At 55.1% G+C, this 24,697-nt stretch overlaps 2 protein-coding genes across 8 annotated transcripts; one reads left to right on the forward strand and one right to left on the reverse strand.

The window, feature by feature from the left end:
- The first annotated feature begins 5,908 nt into the window (after nt 1–5,908).
- On the forward strand, nt 5,909–20,878 carry LRRC61 (leucine rich repeat containing 61). Of its 4 annotated transcripts, XM_045198720.2 has the most exons (5): nt 5,909–6,177; nt 8,499–8,625; nt 9,006–9,179; nt 10,921–12,472; nt 19,350–19,519. In XM_045198720.2, the coding sequence occupies exons 4-5, from the start codon at nt 10,958–10,960 to the stop codon at nt 19,365–19,367; spliced, it is 1,533 nt and encodes a 510-aa protein (XP_045054655.2). In that variant the 5' UTR covers nt 5,909–6,177; nt 8,499–8,625; nt 9,006–9,179; nt 10,921–10,957; the 3' UTR covers nt 19,368–19,519. The 4 variants fall into 4 exon arrangements, with proteins under 4 accessions (XP_045054655.2, XP_024420304.2, XP_045054654.2 ...); XM_024564536.3 differs by lacking the exon at nt 10,921–12,472 and having other exon boundaries at nt 19,350–20,878; XM_045198719.2 differs by lacking the exon at nt 19,350–19,519 and having other exon boundaries at nt 8,479–8,625; nt 10,921–16,298.
- A 225-nt stretch (nt 20,879–21,103) lies between these two features.
- RARRES2 (retinoic acid receptor responder 2) lies at nt 21,104–24,320 on the reverse strand. 4 transcript variants are annotated; one of them, XM_024564539.3, is made up of 6 exons: nt 24,184–24,320; nt 23,153–23,349; nt 22,805–22,909; nt 21,803–21,898; nt 21,430–21,557; nt 21,104–21,241 (listed from the first exon to the last, which is right to left on the reverse strand). In XM_024564539.3, exons 2-5 carry the CDS (start codon nt 23,324–23,326, stop codon nt 21,441–21,443), a joined length of 492 nt encoding a protein of 163 aa, XP_024420307.2. In that variant the 5' UTR covers nt 23,327–23,349; nt 24,184–24,320; the 3' UTR covers nt 21,104–21,241; nt 21,430–21,440. The 4 variants fall into 4 exon arrangements, with proteins under 4 accessions (XP_024420307.2, XP_024420308.2, XP_045054597.2 ...); XM_024564540.3 differs by having other exon boundaries at nt 23,153–23,358; XM_045198662.2 differs by lacking the exon at nt 24,184–24,320 and adding an exon at nt 23,977–24,076.
- Between the last annotated feature and the right edge of the window lie 377 nt (nt 24,321–24,697).

Below are 24,697 nucleotides of genomic sequence, written 5' to 3' on the forward strand. Positions count from 1 at the left end.
TACTAGTTGAAACCCCCCAGGCAGGGTTTCCCAGCCTTGGCACTATTGACAGTGGGGGCTGGACAATTCTTCATGGGAGGTCAGGGGCACTGTCCCGAGCATTGCAGGATGGTTAGCAGCACCCTGAGCTCTACCCAGCAGGTGCCCGTGGAACCCTTCTCCCTGCTCCCAGTTGTGACAACCATATAGGTCTCTGGTCATTGAAAAATGTTCCCTGATGGGCCAGGTCTCCCCCACCATGGGGAACTACTACTCTAGATGTGACTCCTTGATTACTAAAAACGTATTCAGTTTATCAGCCCAGAGCCCCTATGAAAGAGGTTGGGAAAGCCTGATGACAGCTGGGACCCTGAGTACCAGGTGCCCTGTGTGCCTTTGCCAGAAGGCTTGGAGCTTCTGACCCTGACCATGCCCTGGGGAGATGGAAGCATCCCAGGTTTAGGGGATTGCTGGCTGTTAGAACAGACTCTAATCCCAGCACCAGTGGCCCAGCAAGCAGCTGGAGGCTCATTGGAGGCCTGGTGAAGAAGGGAGCGCTGGCGTCACACCTAACCGGGTAGAACCTTGAACTTACCCTATAGGTATCTTCCCTGAAAGGGGGTGGTGGATATGGTTGCTATGGATATTCTCAGAAATCCACAGGACCACCCCCACCCCAACTGCCTCAGCTCCCTACCCTCAGGATCAAGGGCCATGATGGCAGCAAAGCTTCTCCCTACTGAAAAGGTCAGTCTTCCGCCCCCCCTGCCGACCTGGTGGGCATGAAGACCTGGTGGGTTTCTTTTCTTTTTTTAAGATTTAATTTTTTATTTTAGAGAGGGGAAAGGAGTGAGAAAGAGAGGGAGAGAAACTTTAATGTGTGGTTGCCTCTTGTGTACCCCCTACTGGGGACCTGGCCCGCAACCCACCCAAGTGGGAATCGAACCAGCAACCCTGTGATTTGCAGCCCAGCACTCAATCCACTGAGCCACACCAGCCAGGGTGGATGGTGCCTATTCTCTGCCTCAGGCAACGGGGGTTGTTGGACCTGGAAGGGCCACTGAAGAGGCTGCAACCTTGATCCATTGCGATACCAGGAGCAATAGCCGTGCTCTTGGTCCACAGCCATTGATTCGGCAAACATATTTGTCTCTTTTTTCTTTCTGCCCAGGTCATATCTGTCTCTTTTGTCTCTTTCCCTGATCATTCCGCTCATCAGCAGCTCAGCTCAGCTTTGAGGTTGGGAGTGCAGACTTAAGAACTGGGCTGCCTGGGTTCAAGTTTCAGCTCCACTGATCAGCAGTTGAGTGAAAGTTACTTAATCTTTCTGAGCTTCAGTTTTATTGCCGAGTTGGAATAAAATACTACTAATAATAATTCCCGCCTTACAGAGGTTGTGTATATGAGCTGAGAGAATGGACTCAAGTGCCTAGCTTGTCAATAAATGCCTGCTATTAATCACATTCCTTTTACATATTAACTCTTGAGCTCCATTTTGCTCCACGCCCCATTTTGTTCTGCTAGGATCTTGGCGTCCTTTGCCTTTTCTTGTTCCCATCACTGGACACCACGCTGGTCCAGCTTGCCGAAAAGACGACCAGCCTGAATGCTTTGTTATTTGCCATGGGACCTGGGAAATAAGTGCCACAGGAAAAGCCTGGGGCCCATTTATGTATCTGTATTCCTGCTGGGTGTCAGATGCTCCTAGCGGTAGTGTCCTCTCAGTAAAAACACTAAGCTTTGGGGTGGGGGTGGGGGCAGGGAGAAGAGGAGGTGGGGGGTGGGGGCATGGGTACTAGAAGACATATGCTGGTTCTAAAGTTCTCAGGGTAAAGTAAACGTGAAAAAATTTTGAAATTGCAGTTTGGGTAGAGTTGTACATTCCTGTGAAATAAAATTCAAAGGGTATAAATGAGTTGGGAGTGAACCTCCTTGGGCCCCTCAACAGGCCAGCTCCTTCCCGGAGTGAGCTGCTGTTACCGTCCTTGTTTGTCTTTCCACGGAAGTTCTGGGTGTGTAGGAGCAAACACAGTAAGGGACCCTTTCTCCAGGAAGACGTAATCATGCTTATCATGTATGTGCCTAACAACGGCGCAGCAAAATATGTGAGGAAAAAACTGTGAAGAGAAATAATCACCTGCATAGTTGGAGACTTCAACATTCCTCCATGAGAAACAGGAGCAAGCACATACATTCTCATATATGTGTTTCAATCAACAATATACCAATTACTCTTATATATACTTAGATAGATGTGTATTCTTTCGTATTTTAAGCACATAAAACCTGCACTGTTCTCTACCTTGTTTTTCTTTCTTTTTTTGTACTGGATGATATATCTTGAAAATTCAGTTAATATCAGTGCATTAAGTTTATTATTCATAATATTATTCATATATTGTGTCCTATGGATTACCATGATTTTTTAAAGACACTGGGCTTGTTTTTATGCCTCTTATTGCATTCCGTTAATCTAGTCTTTGGTACAATGCACCAGTACACGGTGTTTCAATTGTAGTAGCTTTACATATATTTTTATATCTTGTAGGATTTCTCCCTACCTGCCTCTAACCATTACTACTCTTGGTTCAAATTTTTTTTTTGAAGACTCCCAAACTCATTTTATTTTATTTATTCAGAAGAATTGTTTAAATATATTTATTGATTATGCTATTACAGTTGTCCCATCTCCCCCCCCTCACTCCACTCCATCCTGCCCACCCCCTCCCTCCCACATTCCCCCCTATAGTTCATGTCCATGGGTCATATTTATAAGTTCTTTGGCTTCTACATTTCCTACACTATTCTTACCCTCCCCCTGTCTGTTTTCCACCTATCATCTATGCTACTTATTCTCTGTACCTTTCCCCCCCTCTCCCCCTCCCCCTCCCCTATTGACAACCCTCCATGTGATCTCTATCTCTATGGTTCTGTTCCTGTTCTAGTTGTTTGCCTAGTTTGCTCTTGTTTTTGTTTTAGGTGTGGTCGTTAATAACTGTGAGTTTGCTGTCATTTTAACTGTTCATATTTTTATCTTCTTTTTCTTAGGTAAGTCCCTTTAACATTTCATATAATAAGGGCTTGGTGATGATGAACTTCTTTAACTTGACCTTATCTGAGAAGCACTTTATCTTCCCTTCCATTCTAAATGACAGCTTTGCTGGATACAGTAATCTTGGATGTAGGTCCTTGCCTTTCATGACTTGGAATACTTCTTGCCAGCCCCTTCTTGCCTGTAAGGTCTCTTTGGAGAAATCAGCTGACAGTCTTATGGGAAGTCCTTTGTAGGTAACTGTCTCCTTTTCTCTTGCTGCTTTTAAGATTCTCTCCTTCTGTTTCATCTTAGGTAATGTAATTATGATGTGCCTTGGTGTGTTCCTCCTTGGGTCCAGCTTCTTTGGGACTCTCTGAGCTTCCTGGACTTCCTGGAAGTCTATTTCCTTTGACAGATGAGGGAAGTTCTCCTTCATTATTTGTTCAAATAAGTTTTCAGTTTTTTGTTCTTCCTCTTCTCCTTCTGGCACCCCTATCATTCGGATGTTGGAATGTTTCAAGATGTCCTGGAGGTTCCTTAGCCTCTCCTCATTTTTCTGAATTCTGATTTCTTCATTCTTTTCTGGTTGGATGTTTCTTCCTTCCTTGTGGTCCACACCATTGATTTGAGCCCCAGTTTCCTTCGCATCACTATTGGTTCCCTGTACATTTTCCTTTGTTTCTCTTAGCATAGGCTTCATTTTTTCATCTGGTTTTCGAACAGATTCAACCAATTCTGTGAGCGTCTTGATAACCAGTGTTTTGAACTGTTACTTAAAGGGGCGGAGCCTTAGGTGTTCACCGGGCGGGGTAATGCTGGTTGCTGCGCTGTGACGCTATACGTGGGGGAGGGGCTGAGAGGGAGCAATGGCACCCGCTCCCCTCTCCACCGGATTTCAGTCTTTCACTCCGCTACCCACAATCAAACTGGGCCCCTCTGGTGCTGGTTCCCGAGTGGGTGGGCCTGTACACGCCCTAGGCCCCTGTGGGTCTCTCCAACGACCTCTCCTGTGAGGCTGGGAGTCTCTCCTGCTGCCACCCCAACCCCCAGGGGCGCTTTCAATCAGGGGTCTGAGGCTTTATTTCCCCGAGCTGGAGCCCTGGGTTACGCGGTCCACTTCGCTCCCTGCCGTTTGTCTGGTTATCTGTGCATGAATGTGGAGCCACGCGGTGCTACCCGCCGCTCTGCCTGCCCCGTTCTCCGCTACTCTGAGTCTGGCCCTCTCGGTCTATCTGTGCGCGAATGTGGGGCCGCAGGGTCTGCTAGTGGTCAGACCACCTGCCCCGTTTGTCCCACACTCCGCCAGTCTCGGTCCCGCCACGGCCACACGAGTCCTCTCCACCCCTCCTACCGGTCTGAATGAATGCTCATTTTTTATTTCCTTGGTGTTGGTCCCCCTTGCCGTTTGATTTTCTGTCAGTTCTGGTTGTGCGAGGAGGTGCAGTGTGTCTACCTACGCCGCCATCTTGGTTCTCTCGGTTCAAATTTTTCTAAGCTATTATTATTCCTCCTGAATTTCTGTTCAGAAAAACTTGTTAGAATTTTTATTGGGATTTAATTCAATTTGTAGATTATTTTATAGAGATAACTAATATCTTTAAGATATTAAGTCTTCCTAACCCTGAACGTGATATGTCTTTTTATTTGTTCAGGTATTCTTGTAGTCCTTAGTGATATTTACAGGTTCACATTTTTTTACATTAATTTTGTACATCTCTTGTAAAGCTTTTCCCATGATGTTTAATCTTTTTTATTTCTAGTAAAATGTAAACTTTCCTCCCTTTATATTTCTAAATGGTGGTTGTTTGCGTATGTAGAGGATTTTGATTTCTATATATTAATATTAACCCCAGCTACTTTACTGAATTCTCGTTTTGTTGTTTATTATCTTGTGTCTCCTAGTTTTGCAATCAAATCACCTCTGGATCTAGAGCGCCTCTGGGTTAATAGTGCGAAGGGACCAGCTCTGAGTCCACTATATAGGGACCCTATGTACCAGTCCAACTTTAAAATCATCTGCGGCCCCTCTCATCTCCTTTAACACGCTGCGCAACTAAGTCTGTGTCCTCATCTGTGTAATGGAAAAACCAATACCTCACCTCTGAGGCATGGAGAAGAGTCAAACACGATTTAAAATAACGCTGACAAAGCGTAAAGATGTATACTTTCGTTGCAGGTATTCTAGTTTTAGCTCAAGCTGGTGAATTGGGCCCAGAGCCGATTTGCTTGAAGCAGGGGAGGTGCGCAGGAAGGAGATGGAAGCAGCAGACCACCCCTGGAATAGCAGGGAGCTCAGGGTAGCCTGTGAGACGGGCCCAGGTGGGATCAACGTGGGAGAGGGAGGCACTCCGCTCAGCCCAGGAGACGCAGCCCCTTTGGCACCCCGGACGATTCAGTGTGGGTAGGTGCCGGAGCGCCCAGTGGACATGGTCACAGACGTTTACGAACGTCCGACCTTCGGGGCGTCACCGGGCAGCGGAAATTTATCCCCGGGGGACACCCCGAGTGAGTTTGCTGAAATGCTGGGTGAGTCCTCAAGCCAGGATGAGACCCCCGACAAGTGGATCACCATCGTTACAGCAGTCACTTCTGCCTGCACGTGCGCAGGAGACCCGGGTCGCACTCGGGCAGACGCTCACGGTGCAGAGCCCAGAGTGGAAGGAGCCTCGGGGACCGCTTAGTGGAGGAGGAAGACTAGGCCATCGTCGGCCGCGAACGCGCGCAACCGCGTCCCTCAAGCCACACCACTAACTAGCAGCAGTAAACTGTATATGACCTGAGGAACCCAGGTCACGGTGAGAACAGGGCGCGACCTCTGGCGAGGAGGCGGTGCGACCCCATCACTTCCGGCCCCGGCCGCCCGCACCTGCGCACTCGGTACTGGCTGTCGGCGGGGAAAGGTCCAACTGCCGGCGAAGGTGTTGGTGGGCCGTCGCTCCCGGAAGTAGTCCCTAACGCACCCCGGAAGCTGAAGCCCTCTCAAGCCCTGCCCGGCCGTGCTGGTGGCTTCTCCCGTGGTCAAGGAGCGGGTGGGCGCGGGCGGCTGCTCCTCACTGCGGGCCGCGGTGGCGCGGTCGGCTGCGTCGGGAGTTGCGCCCGGCTTCGCAGCTTCACCAGACCGGTCTTAGTGGGCGGCTGGCCAAATCCTGAACCCCTGGCCTGAGGTAAGCCGGGGACACGGCCTCGGGGTCCCGGCCTCGGACCCCCGCTTTACAGACCGACGCTGGGGCGGGGGAAGGGGCGAAGGCACCTTGCCCAGACCTGCCCCGCCCACCGGGCCGCCCAAGCGACCGCCTCCGAGGCTGGCCTCCCTTCTCCGGTGACTAAAACACGCCAGGTGGGGCCAGAATGGACAGGACATCGGTCCGTGTCCATCCCTCACTCTTATTATGTATCATTAACTCAGTCCCCAACAGGCCTGTGGGGTGGGTGCTATTACCCATCTTGTGTAGTCGAGGAAACCAAAGCGCACGGTCACGGCTGGTGGCCGAAGACCCACCTAGACTAGCTCTGGACTTCAGTCTCGCAAAGGATTCTACTTCCAGCTGGTGTGTAGTTTAAAACGGATCTCGTTTTATGTCACTCTTGCATAATGTGAAATCTAATGATGCACGATTATTATTTAAAACATCTTTCTGAGGATTTGCACGTAGCCAAGTTTGCATATGCGGCAGACCCGCAAAATACATAGTGGATCGCTCTGGTCTGCCTTCCACACACTCCTCCCATCCTTTTCCTCACCACCTGCCCTTCGCCTCACGGGTGCGTGGCGGGGGGATGAGAAGCCAGGACTGGAGGGCTCAGTAAGTGCTTTGAAATCCCCTGGGGCTGGGGAATCGACACCCGCCTCTCCCCCAGTGCGGGAGCTGTCAGGAGAGGGGCCCCGTGGGTCTGGGCAGAGTGAAAGCTCAGGGAAAGGTCTAGCGTGTTTGCTAGATGCCCAGGGTGGGCTGAGCTCTGCACAAGGCGCTGGGGGGCAGCAGGCACAAGAGAAAAGGAAAAGCGGCCCCTCTCCTTCTGACCGTGCACGTGGGAACGGGCCAGAAGCGTGGTCAGGAGAGTCTCTAATCCATGGAGCCTCCCCTGCCGACGCCCTGCCAATCCCAGGCTTACCCGCAGGTCGTTGCTTCTAGGAGGACAGGCTTCCCCTTGGGGAATCTAGACTCCTGCGCATGCGCTGCCTTAGCGCCTTCTCCTACCCACACTCAAGGACTTGCTGCCACCGCATACGTCCTTCCATCTTTGCTCTGCCAGGAGAAGTAGCTTCTGGTCTCCAGGGGTGAACCTACCTGCCACTGGTGCTCTGGATCCCGTGCCTTGGGAAGTTCCTACCATCGTTCTTCCTGTCTCCTCTCTTCCCACTGTACCGTTTCTCTGTTCAGAGACATAGCTAAGCCTTTTCCCTCCCTTCCCACCTACCCCTGACTTGGCAAGTACTTGCCTCCCCCACTTTTCATGGCACAGCCCTGGGCTTCACCATATTTATCCACTGAAGTGAACTTTGACCCTGCCTGTCCTTTCTGGAAAAATCTCTTGGCTTTCCTAACATCACTTCATGTTTTTCTGTCTCCTTCCTTTGCTTGTCAGTCATCTTTGAAGTCAGCTCATCCTCCTCCCTCTCCACAGTGTTGGCGTTGCCTGGGCAACCACCCTTCACTCCCCTCCCTCTGGCATTTCCCCTCAGTTTCTAAGGACACTTTTACCTGGATCTGTGTCTTTTGGCTGAGACCTCTATCCCCTGACCCATGTGTCTGTCACTTCTGAAGATTCATTACAGAAGAACCTTAAAATCAACATCTCTAAAACTGAAGTCCATTAGGAAGTGGAATCACTAGGGCATCCCTCTGTGTCCCTTCCTCATCCTCCACATCTCAACTCCAGGAGAACCTGCCTCCTGAATATCTCTGTAAACTGCCCCCTCCCCTCCTGCCCCTGCGCCATTACCTGCTCCGGCCCTCCTCACCACCTGCTTCTCAGGGTTGTGCCTGCCCGCTGGGCCCCATGCAGCGCCCGTCTGACGGCTGCACGTGTGCAGCCTGTGGGTCTCCATCGTGTACTTGTCCTCAGATACGCGTTTGTCGTGTTTTGAGAAATACCGCAGTAACTTCTTACTAAAAAGTATGGGGTTTTCTCTTTTAAATTTTATATGTGTGTGTGTGTATATATATATATATATACACACACACACACACACACACACACATATATGTATGTATATATATATACACATGTATATGTATGTATATATATATGTTTTAATCCTCACCTTAGGATGTTTATTGATTTTAAAAAATGGGAAAGGGAAAGAGAGAAAGATTGATGTGAGGGAGGAACAGCAATAGGTTACCTTTTGCATGCACCCTGACCTGGGATCGAACCTGCAACCTTTTGGTGCAAGGGACGATGCCCCAACCAACTGGGCTGCCCGGCCATGGCTCCATATTGTATTTTATATTCATTTAAAGTCAACACTGGCTCTCCACAGCACCAGCCTTGCGGCCATCCTGATGTGCTTCGCTGGGAGAGAGGGGTGATCACTGCCGGAGCCAGTGACTGCACAAGGTCCCAGACCCACCTGGGCAGCTTTAAGGACCTCAGAGCAGTGGCCTCAGGTAAGTGACCCCTTACAAAACAGAAACCAAACTCTACTGTCATAGACACGATTGACCTCGAGGGCAACCTGAGGCCCGGCATCCACAGGACCTCCTGCTGCCTGCCTTGCTCCACTGCCATGAGCCTGTTGCCAGGGTGTCTTCTGGTCCTGAGCTCCGAGTGCTGGCTGGGCAGTTACTGTATCTGCATCCCCAGGGCACAGTGCTGACTCATGGCAGATACTTAATGAATTTTTCTTAAATGATTGGATATATAAGGAGTATCTGCAGGATACAGACATACTGAGGGGACACAGTTAATGGGGGAACAGAACAGGATTGGTGTGACCCAGGCTGCAGCCCTAACGCCCGTTTTCTTCCCTTTTCTCTACCATCGTCAGTGAGGGCATGTCGTGCAGGCCTGGCTTCAGTATGTGGTTCTGTCTTCTCGGTAGTGAGGACGCCTGCAGGCTGCTTCTGTAGACCTGGTGCCGGCTCTGGTCTTCCGCTCTGCCACTGACCATCACGTTACCACTCTGGGTTTCTATTTCTTCGGTCATAAAATAAGAACTGAGGTAAGTCCCTTCTAGTTCTGCTATCATAGAGCACTTCTGGGCCCAGGACCGTGTCTTGCATTTCGTTTCTGCCTTTATTCAGCCCCTCTACAGTGTGGTGGTGACTGACCAAGTTCTCGCACGGTGGGCGTGAGGTCATTGCTTCTCGGTCCTTCCAAGGACCTTCTGCTGGAAGGAGCCCATCAGTATCGTGCTGCCCACACTCCTCCCTGGGCAGAGTCTCACGTGAGCCTCCTCAGAGGGCTTGTCACCTGCAGGGGCAGACCTGCCATCCCTGGTGGTCCTTCTTAACATTTACTGTCACTCGGTGTCAGAGCATATGGCTTAAATATAAAGTCTTGTTTAGCCACCATCTTGTTCTGGTCTGAAGAGAGGATGACTACTCCCTTCCTGAAGTCTGTGTTGGGATTCCTAAGCCATGTTCCTTGGAACCTTCTCTTTCCTTAGGAAACACATCCTGGGTTACTGGGCCCTTTCATTTTCTTCTCTCTACACACTTCTCTTACTTCCTTATGTCTCTTTCCTTATGAGAGCCCTGAATTTGACCTAATCTCCAGGAGACTGAATGAATTAAGGATTATGCCTAGGTTAGGGGTCTGAGCATCTGGGCGAACAGATGTCCATTTGAGTTGGCTGTAGAAAGGACAGGTGAGCCAGAGAGAGGCCGGGCAGTTGGCAGGGTGTAAGTGCAGTCCCAGTCGGGGAGATGGTGCAACCGTCCTGGGAGACGATGTCGAATGAGAGGAGAGATTACAAAGAAACCCCAGGGAATGTCATTAAGGAACAGGCAGAGGAAGAAGGACAGACAGACTGGAGAGGAGGTGCAAGTAAAAGGAAAACCGAGAAAATGTGGCGTCCCAGGGCCACGAGGAAACAGCCTTCCAAATGGAGGCTGTGGGCAGGTGCTTCAGGTGTGGCCCCAAACTCCATTGGAGTCTCTGGGGGCCTTGGCAAGAGCAGTGACTGGGAGCATTGGGAGCCAGAGCCAGAGAGGATAGGGTTTCGAGGGGAATGGGCAATGACAAAGTATAACCAGCCCTTCGGGAGGGTCTGTGACAGAAAGGAGGACGAAGGGACACTGTGGGGCTGGAGTCACTGGCAGTAGGAGCTACCTCATCCTGTATTCTCTGCTGGAGGCTAACTTCTAGAGAAGGAAAGTCAAAGGGTCTAGGCCAGGCCTCTGACCCAGGAAGCCTCAGGCTGTATCACTTCTGAACACTGAGCTATGTGACCTGTTCCTGGTACCCCACGGTGTGCCAGGTATAGCCAGGTACTCTGGATGCAGGCTGGCAGGCTCTGCCCCCTCCTGGCTTATACTTACAGTGTCTAGTGCCTGCATGACTTCCAGAGTAAACCTGCCTGACTCCGTGGTGAGGCCAGTCTCCTCCCTGGGGTCTCCAAGCCTTCCGCCTCCTCTTTCATACTTTCACCGCTGCTCTGGTTCTACCCGTCTGAGTGACACTTATTCATGTCATTCGGCAAAGAAGGTGGACATAGAAAGCGCTAATGTGTGCGGGCTGTGGGGATTTCTGCTGAGGGCTGCTCCTTTGGGTCTGGGGGTTGAATGGCAGACTTCATCAAGGAGGTCTTGAGAGTTTTGTCTTGGGACAGTTTCATGTAAACTCTCTGCACCTCTTGTTCTCTGCTATCTTCTCTCCCCTCTGGGCCTCGCCTTCCCCCTCAGTGTACCCCAAAATCAAGTAGGGCAGCTGAGAGCCATTCTTTTTGTCTTGCTTTGCAGCCTGGGCCCATCTTCTCGTTGCCCCAAGTTCCTAAGCATGTTGGAAGTAGAAAAAATCAAAAAGCTCCCCAAGAGACATGCACCCTCAGGATCTGTCTCCCCAGTGACCAGACCCCAGAGTCCAACTGCCACAGTGACTTCTCCTGGCTCCAGCTTCAACACCAGAGCTACCAGTACCTCTTGTGGACATAGCAGGGGTGCCCAGGGAGACCTGCCAGAGACTGAGGTCAAAGTTGAGTTTGTAGACATAGAAGAGAAGGCCAGCAGTGGCCACAGGAAGATCACACCCTCTGGCTCCCAAAAGGGGAGTGAGAGGGATCTCTTCCCTCAAAGGAAGAGACCCTGCCCACTCCTCAGGGGCTCTTCCATCCCCTCGCCTGACCAAGTTTTCCTGGAGGAGAAGGAGGAAGGTGCCCTGGGCCTACGCGTCTGTAGCAGGAAGAGAAGAGCCTGCTCTCTCTGGAGGCCTGGTTTTTACTCAGCTGCCTCCCATGCAAAGAGCCAGGCCATCCCGGGGCAGAATAAGCCAAAGGGAGACTCTGAACCATGTGTCCTGACATCTGTGCTTGGGCAGGAGCCCTCTGTGCAGCCTGAGAAGAAGCTGTCCAAGCAGAAGGCACGTGGACGGAGAGAGGTGAGGCAGCCAGCAAGAAAGAAGTCAAGAGACCCAGTGCTTAGCTCTGGTCCGGCCCCTCCCACCCCAGTGCTGGTGCAGGCAACCAGCCTGGACAGGTCAGAGGTGGGCCAGCCTAGCGAGAGTGAGGAGACAAGGCAAGCTGACATCCTCATAGCCCGTCTGGACAGAGAGATGCGACGCCTCAAGAAGTGGAAGAAGAGGCATTTGCTTCCTCGTGTGGGGGAGAAGTCATCCCTGCTGAGCTCCCAGAAGCCACCCTGCCTGAAGAAGCTGGTCAGAACTATAAAAGAGACCAAGGGCTGGGCTTCTCGAGGGCGTTCCCCAGGCCCTCAGGACGCCACAGGTCAGAAGCTCACACTAGATGTCAGACAGTTCTTTACCACGGACTCTGAGAACATGTGCCATGTCACCTGTACTCTGTGTCACACAAGCATTAAGCATGGGCTGGAGAGGGAAAGAAGGCCAGTTACAGCCAGCTCAGGCAGGGAAGGGGCGGGGGCAGTGGGGAAGCATAAGTGCCTGCGCGCAGGTGCCCCCAGCCTCGTCCAGGAGGGCGTCTCATCTTCAGGACACTGCCTGAGTGGCTTGCCATCAGAAGGTAATGACGGGCAGTTGGCCCCGGGGAGGTGTGAGCAGCTGTTACTGGCTCCACCACCTCTGCCTACTCCCATCAAAGACGAACCCACTGCTTCCCCAGTGGCTGTCAGGGGGGATCAAGAGGGCCAACCCCGCTCCCAGGCCTGGAACCGAAGCATTGCGGAGTTACTCTGCAGTTTGGCATTGCCACTCTCCTTCCTTTCGTCCCTGCCCTTCAGAAGGTTTATGGCCCAGGTTGACCCTGACTACTACCTGCCGTCTCCAGCCTTCTTCTCCGATGAAGCCTTGCCTCTGCTCCACGAGGTGATGGGTGAGCAGGTGCGTCAGGAGATGCAGCGGGCCAAGGGCAGCCGTGTCCACCTCACCATGTCCACGGCAGCCCAGGAGGTGGTCATGGAGGACTATGTGGCCGTCACTGCCCACTGGGGGGTGATACAGCGTGGTAGCTGGCAGGTGGTATCAGGGAGCCCGAGGAAGCAAGCAGTGCTCTGGGTCCGAGGCCTGCCCCTGGAGAGCACTGCGGAGGACAGGCAGCGGGAGCTGCAGCAGCAGGTCAGCCTGTGGCTGGGCCATGGCTCTCTGCGACCAGGCTTCCTGGTTTCGAGCAGCTGCCCCAGCCTGGAGCCCGCAGTGACGATGGAGGGCTATACCCACATCCCTTGCTTTGCCCACTGCCTCAACTCTGTAGTGAGAAACTTTCTGTGTCACCATCACAGTGTCCAGATCATCTTGAGCACAGCCAGGGCCATCTGCAGCCACTTCCAAGGCTCTGCAGAGGCCCGGCGGCTCCTCATGCAGCTGCAGCGGCAGTGCGGCCTCCCAACCCATCAGCCCTTCTGGGAGCTCTCAGACCACTGGGTCTCTGCCTACCACCTGATGGAGTGGCTGGGGGAGCAGCAGCAGCCGCTGCGGGAGTATGAGGAGAAGCACCATCTGGGGAAGGCTGGGATGGGCCTGTCAGCCACGTTTTGGAGCCTGACAGACAGTCTGGTCATGCTTCTGCGGCCCTTCCAGATGGTGGTCCAGGAGGCGAGCGCACCGCAGGCTTCTTTAAGCCAGGTGCTGCCGCAGCTGCGCTATCTGCACATCTTCTTAGAGCAGGTTCACGCGCACTTTGAGGAGCAGGGCAGCGGGGAGACGGGTGCGGCCGTCCGGCTGGCCAGGGGCTTGGCCCTGCAGCTCTCCACAGACTGCCAGCTCAGTGAGCTTTTCCACCAGGAGGAGTTTGTGCTCGCAACTCTGTTGGACCCCCGCTTTAAGGGCCAGCTTGAGGCCATCCTGCCTGTGGGGGCTGACATTGACCACTGGAAGCAAGTTCTCGTTTATAAGGTGAAGGAGATTATGGTGTCTGAATATTCCTTGCCTCCCTCACCCTTCCTGCAGAGCCCCAAGGCTATGAGTGTGGACACCACCCAGAGTGGCAGAATAGCCAAGGGCCCCGGGGCCAAGGGGAGGGGCCACAAGGACCCTGTGCAGAGAAGCAGCAGCCCTGGCTGTTCTCTCCTAGGCCAGAGGGAGAAGAGCTTGCTGGAGCAGCTGGAGAGTGTAGGGCTGCTGGCGTCCCAGAGGAGTGGAGCCTCGCTCTCTACCGAGAACCACCTGGCCACAGTCATCGTCAGGAAGTACCTGCATGAGAACAAGACAGTTGGTGCCCGGGAGGACCCCCTGGTGTACTGGGAGAAGAGGTGTGAAGTCTGGCCAGCCCTGGCAAAACTGGCCACCATCTATCTGTCCTGTCCCGCTACCAGTGCCGCCTCTGGGAGTGTCTTGGCCTCCCTGGATAGCCCCACCATCACGGAGAACAGCTCCCCTCTCGCAGTGGAAACAGTTGAGCATCTCCTCTTCTTGAAGACCAATCTGGAAAATTTCCCCAACTATACCCCCTCTCCCCTCACACTCCCCAGTGGAGACATGGCTGAGGGGGAGCAGACCAGGGAGCCTGGCCCCAGGGTCTGATGCCCTCAGTCTTCCTGGAGGAACTTTGCCATAGGTGGAAGGAGAGAGCAGAGTGTCACAGCTGGGGTATCAGACAAGAGGCGGCCAGAATCCTAGACCTTTTGGGGAAGAATGGGGACCGTTTCTCAACTCTTACAGATTGCCTTATTTTTTTTAGGGAGGTGGCATTTTCCATCTACCCATTGCTTAATTTATTTTTTAAAAAATATTTTTGAATTTATTTTTAATTGACTTTAGACAGAGAAACATTGATTTGTTGTTCTTATTTATGCATTCATTGGTTGCTTCTTGCATGTGTCCTAACTGGGCCTTGAACCTGTAACCTTGGTGTAATGGGACAGTGCTCTTAAACACTGAGCTGCTTGGCCAGGGCTGCTTAATTTATCTCTAGCACTATGTGCATAGAAAAGGTTTATTTTGCTCATATGTGAGTGAGTTGTACTATAAAGTTTTATAAGCAGTAATGCTCTTTTGACATGTTGTTGGGTGTTAAGGGCCCTACATGCTGCTTGTCCATGTGCATCGGGGTATTTATGCCCTTAGAGATCTGCTTTCTCCTGGGGCAGGGACTAGAGAAGGCGTGGCTGCCGGCATATATACTCAGTGGGATGTATACTCAGTCACCTAGAACTTGGGTGAGCTATGAAAGCCCTTTCTGAAGTTGTGTTCACTGTGGAAAGAGAAACCCTAAGCTAGAGGAGCCATTTCAAGAGGAAGTGTATGCACACACACACAGGTGCACATCAGTCGTCTTAGGGTCTGTGGTTCTCCGTGGATCCCAGTCCCAGAGTGGCCGGAGAACTTGTGATTAATAGGACTGCCCAGCTAGCGAGGGAGAGGGACACTGAGATACTCAGTCTCCAGACTGTTCTTACCTCTAGTTTGTTTGCAGACTGCTGGAGACCTGGGGTTCCTTCCTTTCCACAGTAATGGCAGTCTCGGGAAGAGGTCCCACACTCCCCCAGGCTCTTGGTGGCTGAGTATGCATTCCACCTGCAGCGCCTGCACCTCCCCTCCTCCCTGGCCCCTTTTAAAGGGCAAATCCCCTATCTGGAAGCGAGAAAGGCTGTGTATCAGACCGATGAGTAACTGATCGCCAGAGTTCCTGTAGCACAGTGCACGGGGTCCAGGACTGGTGACTCCGGGTGGGAGAAGGCCTGTTGCCCCCACAGGACCCGAATCTGGCTCTCCCGAGGTGCTGGGTCACCACAACAGGCAGCTCTGAGAGGGAAAATAGGTGGAGGCCGGGTGAGGCACTCAAGGCCTGACTTGTACTTTGGCTTTTGGGGTGAACCTGGAGGCCTGTCCCCACCACCTCCCCTGGAGGGGTTGTCAGTCATGTGTCACTAAGACTGTTCACTACAGGACATTTGGAAGTTAGTGAGAATGTCAGGAAGCAGGAATGACTAGCCATAATCCTCTCACTCAGCCTCTGTTACTACGTTGACATACTTATCTTGAGATTATACCCGCTGGACTAGTGTGCTGAATTTTCTTTCTTTTTTTTTTAAATTCTCACCTTAGGATATGTTTTTACTACTTTTAGAGAGAGGAAGGGAAAGGGGGAGGGAGAGAGAGAAACATCAACGTTAGAGAGAAACCTTGTTCACATGCCCCTCTACATGCCCCAGCTTGGGACAGAACCCGCAGCCTGGGTCTGTGCTCTGACTGCAGATTGGACCCACAACCTTCTGGTGTATGGGACAGCACTCCGAACAACTGAGCCACCTGACCAGCGCTGTGTTCTCATTTTAATAGTGTAGTAACTGCATCTTTTTAAGTAAAACTTTGTAAAGATCATATTGAATGGTCGCAGTAACGACTCGAATTAGAGTCTGACCCCCAAAATGCTTAGGCCCCGTGTCTTCCCCCCACAGCTGTTGGGCGGGGGGTGCTCACAGGCTTCGCTGTGATTGGAAGTGAGATTTGTCTGGGTGAGCGGCCTGGACTGTGGACTCACCATCCTCACTCTAAATCAAGGGCATTTGGGTAGTAAGGTCAGGGCATGGCCTTGGACCCAGCCCTTAACCTCTGCCTCCTTCCCTTCCTTAAATGTACGTGTGGCTCAGCCTTTAATGAGAACCACCTGAGTGTCTTAAGACCCTGGGTCCTCCCAAGTTGTGATTCAGGGGGCAGGGGGCAGGCAGGAATGTGATGTGCATTAAAGTTACCCTAGCTGTTCTCCAGAGACGCGCTGTCCTGTGCTGTTCGGCGTCTGCGAACTGGTTGTGTTCTCGGAGAGGGGGAGGCTGGCATGGAGGGGCAGTGGGGTGGGGGGTGGGGGTGAAAGAGGCTGAGACAGAAGCATGGCAGTCGAAAGCGTGGGGGCAGCAGTGGTTCTCAACGGGGGGCATTTTTGTCCCCAGGGGACGTTGAGCAACGTTTGGAGACTTGCTGCTGGTTGTCACAGCTTGTGGGTAGAATGGGTGCTGCTCAACCCCTGTGATGCACGAGGCAGCCCCCACAGCGAAGGCTTATCGGGCCCTGAGAGTCAGTAGTGCCAGGATTGAAGAGCCCTGCTCTAGACTGGGACCTGGAGGACATGAGGCAGAAGAAGGGCCCCCAGTCCACTGACGTAGCCCGGTGACTGTCACTGCGGCTGCTGGGTGCCGAACTGTCTCCCCTGCACTGAGGTCTGTCCCGGCTGACTGCTGGGCATTGTTTCTTGGCCCATTTCCCACGTAGATAGACTGACACAGCAAACGCTGGTGCACAGGGCAGGTGGGCCTCCCCCAGCCTCGAGTGTCAACTGTGTCTTAGTCGCTGTCTCGTCTATGACCAAGCCCTCGGTGCAGACTTATGCATTGGGCCTAGAGCCTCTTGGCTCATTTGCACAACAGGACTGGGATGACTCCCGTTATTCAGAGAAGTGTTGACCTGTGGGTGAGAATGGGCCATTGCCCCCTTGTGTAGAGCCTGCCGCTGGCCTGCGCTTTACAGCTGGTAGGCTTGTGCGGGCGAACCCAGGTGTCCTCAGCCCCTCCCAGACCTGCCTGGACAAAGAGTGCAGGTTTGCAGTAAGATGGGACTGTGGAATGGCAGAGGTTGTCACCCCAGGAGGAGCAGGTGTCATCTTTCACGTAACTGCCGCAGGATGGCACAGGACCTGGGAGCTGAAGGCCCGATTTCCGGCTGCCTCAGCATGGTCTTTCTGCTCCACTGCTCCCTCTCCTGCGAAGGGCATTGCTCCCAGCTTTAAGGCCGGGAGCACGCAGTTCTGTCCATCTCTCTGCCTTGCTCTGCCCGCTCCTCTCCATCTTTCCCACCCTTTGCAGCCACCATGTCCATCTAAGCAGTGACCCAGTTCCTTGGGGCATCGTGCCCTCACCCTCGTGGGCTGCTGTGGCCTTAGCTCCACCTGAGAGTGCCCGTGAGCCCAGCGGGGCTTTGGAATGCAGTCTTGATCTTGAAAGTCACAGATTCCCTCCCTCTGGCTGCTCAGCCATAGCCTCATGCAGCCTCATGAAGGGTGCTTTTCTCCTGATTTCCACCCTTGACCACTCCACAGTACACCACTTGGATAGTGCGAGTCTGGGAGCACATGTGTGTTCCTGCAGAGAAGCCTACAGGTAATGAAAGAGGTGTTTGTCCCCAAAAAGCTGTCCTGCTGTGCCACACACTCACACCAGGCACCTCTGCAGGTCATGCCTGGATGCTTTCAGCTTAGAGCATCAGCTGTCGCCTAGGCCTGATGCTGGTGCCTTTTTGGAGGTGTCTGGTGCCCCTGAGCGCCCACCCTCTGGGCCAGAGCAGTTTTCACCCGATGACGGGCGGTGGCCTCATTCCCTGCTAACTAACAGGTCCCGTTCGCAATGAGTGAACCAGACTTCTTAGTAGATGCCTCCAGTCCATTTTGGAAAGAAATGAGGTCAAAATGAGAACTTGCTGGAGTGTTGCAGGCCAGAGGGGGGCTAGAGAGAAATGAAGGGATATTCTTCTCAGAGATGGGGGTGTCAGCTCTGTTAGGAGGCTCCCCAGCTCCCTGGTGAGGGGTGTGGGAGGAGCTCTGGGCCTGGTCTCCTTGGAGAGGGAGAAATACAAAGTGGCCTTGATTACGAAACGTAGACTCGGGACCGCAGACACTCTGGAGTCCCAGGTTTTGTCCACAGGAGTGAATGGTCCCATAGTTCTTTGCAGGCATCACCCTGCCTGGCCTGGGCCTGAGTGGAGTTGGGAAGCTGCCACTAGGAGCAGAGGTCCCTTCTTGTTTTCCTCTCTGCTAAAACTTTGACCCCTCTGTGGGTGGCAGCGTCCCTCCCCCAGGCCACCTCCTCGTGCTCATCCTGCACTGGCACCTGGGCTCCTGCAGTCCCACAGCCACTGGTGACTTGAAAGGCCCTCCCCTGCCTTTCCGGAGGCCCTCCCTGAGGGACGGCCCCCACCTCTCCAGCCCTCCTGCTTTCTTTGGAAATGATGTCATGTTTGCAGCTGGAACAGTGGTGGATGCTGTTCTGTTGACAGCAGAGGAGAGAGCTAATTGGATGGATGGGAGAGGTGGGCTGTGGAGAGCAGTGGCCCAGGAAGGGGGAGTCAGAAGGGGGAGTTGGTGGCTTTGCTGCCTCTTAACCCCAGACTTCCCTGTCCCTGCCTGCCTCCAACCTCATTTTCCTTGTCTGGGACAGAAAGCTGGTCCTCTGAAGGACCAGAGGTTACAAATTGTCCAGCATGATCTAGAAAACATTTTGAATTTACTGTAGCATTTTTAAAATTCTGTCAACATTTTTTTGAGGGAGTGAAGCCAGGCCCAGGTACCCCTGTTTGTGGCTGGGAATGCAAGGCTCTCAGTGGTTGGGAAGGGGGCGCAGCACAGCAGACTGCTGAGGCTGGTGACATGTTACCTACTCAGAAATATATTTACGTGGGTAAGAATAAACCCCCCAAAATCTCAAAACTAATAAGGAGAGATCATGAGTGGTTATGGAAAAAAAGTTACGGGGTTTTGCCCCCAGGGCAGATTTGGAAAATGAGAGGAATTGGGAACACTGGCCTGAACACTGACCAGCAGGGCACAGGAGCTGAGGGAGGCGGGTCCTCTTGGGTGGGGGCTGGGCCCAGTGCACCTCCCTCAGGGGGCCTTTTGTGCTCCAGCAGCTGGGCCTGGGGTCCTCAGGTCTTGCTGGGCTACCATGGTTTCTGGCCCTGGTGGTAGGGGCTGGGTAGCACTTTGCTCTGTCACCTGCTTTGGGGTCGCAGAGGTGTGTAGGAGAGGCCTGCTTACTGTTTAACTGTCTCTCCCTAGGGACACGCTGGCCCTTGAGCAAGGATGGTGGAAACAGGTGTCTGGCACTGGTGCAGTCAGGACTGCTAGTGCCTTTGTTGGGTTGGACAGCCAGCTGACCCCAGTGGTGCCTGTGTCCCTGTGACAGACTCTTGGGGCCCAGGCCACCTGGACCACCTTCGCCTCATGGAGCCTCAGGGTGAGAAGCCAGGAGAGGCCGAAGGGCTGCGCATCACGCCCCAGCTGCTCAAGTCGCGCTCGGGAGAGTTCGCCCTGGAGTCCATCCTGCTGCTGAGGCTGCGCGGCTTGGGGCTGGCGGACCTGGGCTGCCTGGGCGAGTGCCTGGGTCTCGAGTGGCTGGACCTGTCGGGCAACGTGCTCACCCAGCTGGGCCCCCTGGCCTCCTTGAGCCAGTTGGCCGTCCTCAATGTTGCCAACAACCGGCTGACAGGGCTGGAGCCACTGGCTGCCTGCGAGAACCTGCAGAGCCTCAATGCCTCTGGCAACCTGCTGGCCACCCCTAGCCAGCTGCAGTGTCTGACCGGGCTGCGGGGCCTCGAGTGCCTTCGGCTACGGGACCCTTTGGCCCGGCTCAGCAACCCGCTCTGTGCCAGCCCCTCCTACCCGGCCGTGGTCCGAGAGCTGCTGCCAGGCCTGAAGGTCGTCGATGGCGAGCGTGTGACTGGGCGCGGCAGTGAATTCTACCAGCTGTGCCGGGACCTGGACAGTTCCTTGCGGCCCAGCTCCAGCCCAGGCCCCGGCACCACGGAGGCCCAGCCCTGGGTGCAGCCAGGGTACTGGGAGTCCCAGCCACCCCGCAGCAGCTCCATCCTGGAGGAGGCCTGCCGGCAGTTCCAGGACACCCTGCAGGAGTGCCACGACCTGGACCGCCAGGCCGAGGACAGCCTGGCTCAGGCTGAGCAGGCACTCAGCTCTGCAGGCACAGCCTCGTCCTTTGTCTTCTGAATGTGCCCCACGGCCATGGGGCCAGCTCAGTGTGGCCTAGCTGCCCACATCTCCCCTCCTCCCTCTGCACTTGTCTTCATGGTTTCATCACGCTGGTCACTGTCCCTGCAGACTGGGCCATTCGTTTACCCCTTTCCCTAAGGGTAGACCCCCGCCCTCCCACTCCTACCTCAAGACAATTCTGCTGTGTTCTTTAGGGACTCGCCTCCCCAGTGCGTCGGGCAGGTGTGGGGGCCCCCTGTGAGCAGTGGCACCGTGTAAGCCATCCTGCCACCTGTGCCGTGGGCCTGGGCATGAGGCCCCAGGCCTTCGTCTGCTGCTCCTGGCTGCTCGGGCCTGAGACTTAGTGGAAGAAAACTGCTTCTTCCTCAGGTTAAAGGTGGCAGAAGCAGGGGTGGCCTGCCTCCCATCGCAGAGGTCCCGGAAGAGGACATGAGCAGTGCACGGAACATGGAAGCTGGCATTTCCCCCCTCCCAGCCTGCCTGTCCAAACAACCCTCTGCCCCAGCCCCAGGGCGTATCTCCCTGGAGCCTTCCTTGCCCGCTTTCACCCACGCTAATGCCTATTAAAGATTTCTGTCTTAATCTGCATCATCACCTGTCATTTCATGTGGGCATGAGCTCTGAAAGCAAGACGGGGTCCCCGCCACCTCTGGTCTCTCCTGCAGGAAGACGGAGCACACTAAAGGCCCCCTGTCCCCATCCTGGGTGTCCTGCTTCCCTGGAGCTTTGCTTCCTCCTGCAGGAGTTCCCCAGCCTTCCCTCCCTTGAGGTCCCACCAGTCAGAAGAGAGGAGGAGAGAGCACAAATTCAGGGGAGGAGAGAACAGGGCTCCGAGAGAGCAGTTTATTAGCTCAGGGGTCGGGATTGCCCTCCCAGGGCACAGGGAGGGAGGGCTGGCTTTTACTGGCTACCTCCCACCGCTGTCCAGAAAACAGGATGAAGTGCTAGAGAAAAGGACAGAGACAAGATTTGGGTGTGAGGGAGGCTGTTTTGGTTCTGGTCCCAGCTTTCTCCCAGGCTCCCGGGTCCCTGCCCTTGCTCCTCTGGCAGTCCAGCACCAGCCATTTCTTCTTCCCAAACCCCACCCGGGCTGTCCCCATGCCACAGTCCTCCCACCATCCTGGCCACCTACCGGGCAGGGCCTCAGCTTGGGGGAGAGGCCTTGAGGAAGGCAAATTGTCCTGGGAAGTAGAAGCTGTGGGGGTCCTCACCGATCTGCTCCACCCTGCTGCACTGGGCCTCCTGGGCCTCCTTGGACTCCTGCCAGCGCCAGTCCGCTCAGCCCTGAGTGGGCCGGGCCTGCCCACCCTCCCAGCCCCTTCTTCCCCACTTCCCCTCTCCTCACCTTTCCCACCCCCTGTTCACCCCTCTTCACCCTCCGCTCGTTGTCCTTCCCACACCTCCAGCCAGGCTTCTGCCTCTTGACCTCCCCCACAGGCCCAGGTTCTATTCATCCCACTAGCCACTTCCCCAACCTCTCCGCTTCGTCCTCTGCCCACTCTCACCCGTTGAACCTGCATCTCCATGGGGCAGTGGACCATCCGGCCCAGGACATTAAACTCACGGTCCAGTTTGACGCAGGCCAGGCATGTCCGCTTCCTCTGGGGAGAGGGGCACGGGGCCAGGAGAGGAACGGGGTGAGGGGAGGCCTGTGGCCTCGGGGCGGGGGGGGGGGGTGGAGGCTGGGGACTGCAGGCTGCCTGCAACGGGGTCCTGTCCCCTGCAGGCCTTAGAGCAAAGGGGCAAGGGTCCTGTGAGCCGACTGGTTTCAGGCGCAGCCCACCCTTTGACTGGGGAATTAGTGAAACCATTCTGCAGTTTTCAAAACTTCAGCGAGTGAGTGAGTGTGCATGGGAGTGTGCAGGCAGGAAGCCTCCTCAGATGGGAGTCCCCCAGACTTCCCCCAGACCCACCCTGCTGTCTGCTAGTGCATTTATTTGCATTTTCGTGTAAGGTAGGGTTTGAGCACAAGGATCGGGTGCAGAAGTCTGGAAACCCACAGGTATAACCCATCCCTCCTTCAACAGCTGCTGGCAACTGAGGCCTTCAGAGAGCCTGAGAAGCCACAGTGCTGGAGCTGCGCAGAGGCAGGGCTAGAACCCCGAGGCCTGCCCCCTAGCCCAGCATCTCCCTTGTGGTGGGAGTCGCCCCCAAGGTAATGGACTACAGTCAAACCCTGTTAGGGATCAGCCTAGGTCGGGCCGTCTCCACTGGAAGACTCACAGAGAACGGAATTCACCAGGCCTGGGGCCAGCCCCACCCCACACCAAGGGCCTCTGCCAGTGCCCTGAGCCCCGGGGGGGGGGGGGGGGGGGGGGGAGGAACCCAGATGAAAATGAACTCCATCCCAGTAGCCCACCTCTTCCTCCCGCCCCACCAGGCTCAGGCCACCCACACTGTCACCACCTTGGGCTCCACAGGGCGTCTCCAAAGAAACCCAGTTACACATAGCTGCACCCAAGCAAGCGCCCCATCACACGCATGCACAGCCATGTGTCTCTGCTCACCCCAGTGGGCTTGACCGTGCACCCGGGTTTCTTCCAGTCCTTCTTCCAGCAGCCCGTCTGCTGGAGCTTAAATTCTAGCCTCACAAAGGTCCCCACCGGATAGGGCTGCCGACAGGACAGACAGAGGAAGGCCAGCAGCCAGTTGAGCGGGCAGAGCAATTCCTGGATGTGACCTATCCCTCCTCCCCACAGTGAAACAGCATGACTGCAATGGTGGCTGGTGGTGGCCTTTCTCCTGAGGGCTGCGTGCACACAGAGCCCAAGCATTCTTGCACCTGCTCCCCGGGAATGAGCTGGCCTCTTGGGGTGCGGCCTTGACCCCCCCCTTCCACGGGTCACACTGCTCACCGTGTCAGTGGCGCTGTCCACACTGGTCTTCTGGAAGGCCCATTGCACTCGTGGGTGCTTGTGGAACTCCTCCAGGGCCACCTGCAGGCCCTGCTGCTGGGCTGCTGAGAGCTCTGCCCTGCCCAAGCCCACGGCGCCCAGCCCCAGGGCCAACAGGGTCAGCAGCCGCCACATGACTTCACCTCAGTCACCTGGTCCTGCAAAGCCTGCGAGTGACACTCAGCTCCTTATAACAGCCGCCAACCCCCTGGCCCTACACTCGGGGGGCCATGCCTAGCAGAGCTCTGGACAGAGGTGGAGGGACAGGACATGGCCCTGTGCGGAAATCCCCCTGGTATTCCCCGTCCTTCACCCTTCACTCTCCCCATTCTGCCTCCCACTGTTCCGGGGGGCCAGCTCAGCCCAGGTTTGGCCCTGTCCTGGGTAGATGCTGAGTCGGCTTTTGTCCCTGGCCAGCAGCCAGGGAAGCACTCCGGTTGCCCCCCTCCCTCCTGCCCTCCCCACCTTTGCTGGCCTGTTGTCCCACCCCACTGGCCTGTTGCCCCTAGAGACCCTCTCTGCTTCCCCTCCCTTCCCAGGGTCTGCTGGCTTCCAGGTTCACTCTAGCCCTCACCCCTTTCCCCCTACCCCCGCCCCCGCACCCCACCATAACTGCAGGGGAGAGACTGGGGTGTAGAAAGGAGGCTGAATATTTCTGATAGGATGTAAACACTTGGAGGGGCCAGAGCAGGGTGGGGACCAAGGAGGGGATACTTAACCCTCCTTGTGCTGGGGCCGCCTGTTGCCATGGCCCTACCCCTAAACCGGGAAAAAGGGGGTCTCACCTGGGCCACACCCTTGGCTGGCCTCTTCAGGCAGACCCTCCTTCCCTTGCCGTTCTTTCTGGGCCTCCCACACCGCCCCTGGCGTGCTGCGTGAGGGCTCCTGGATAAGTCGGCTAGTTTGGCCCTTGGACCGGCTCCCTCTGCCTGCCCCTCTCCTCTCCATACCACCCCTTGTCCAGCTGCCCCGAGCCAGCTGTCCCTCCTCACCTCTCTGGTGCCTCAGGGTCTCTCCTAACTTCCTGCGGCAACTTTGCTAGGCTGTCAGCCTCTTCCTGGTCCCCGGCCCCCCCTCCTGCTGCCCTCCCTCCTTCGGTTGGCCCCATCTCCTCCCACCCCCACCTCCTGGGCTCCCTCCAGCGCCCAGAGCCGCCCCAGGCTCCTCCCAACCCCATTAGGACCCGCCTCCCGGGCAGCAGGCCCCCCTGGGCCTTTCCTTCCAGTCCCACCCTCCCGCCAACTGCCTGACCCTGACCCTGACCCTGGTTGCTTGTCCAGGCAGGGTGGGGGAGCAGGGTGTCCAGGGGGCCTGGGAGAAGTGAGGTGAGGCGGAGGAGCCTGAGCTCTGGGAGGTCTTAGCCAGGTGTCTTCTCTCTCTCCTCCTCGGATACGGGACTGCCCTGCCCCCACCCTGCCTCCAGGTAGGGCCGCCCCTTTCTCAGGCCCCTTAGGGTGACTAGTCTTCAAGACATTCATTTCCGGACATTCTTCCCAGAAACACAGG

This window comes from Desmodus rotundus, chromosome 6 (genome assembly GCF_022682495.2).
Source record: "Desmodus rotundus isolate HL8 chromosome 6, HLdesRot8A.1, whole genome shotgun sequence".
NCBI classification, from domain to species: domain Eukaryota; kingdom Metazoa; phylum Chordata; class Mammalia; order Chiroptera; family Phyllostomidae; genus Desmodus; species Desmodus rotundus.

Coding starts and splice junctions, on each gene's coding strand:
- RARRES2 (XM_024564539.3), bottom strand. CDS start 23,326: ATGTGGCGGCTGCTGACCCTGTTGGCCCTGGGGCTGGGCGCCGTGGGC. Junction 22,910..23,152: donor TGGACAGCGCCACTGACACG/GTGAGCAGTGTG, acceptor TCCTGTCGGCAG/CCCTATCCGGTGGGGACCTT. Junction 21,899..22,804: donor GCACGGTCAAGCCCACTGGG/GTGAGCAGAGAC, acceptor CCCTCTCCCCAG/AGGAAGCGGACATGCCTGGC.
- LRRC61 (XM_045198719.2), top strand. CDS start 10,958: ATGTTGGAAGTAGAAAAAATCAAAAAGCTCCCCAAGAGACATGCACCC.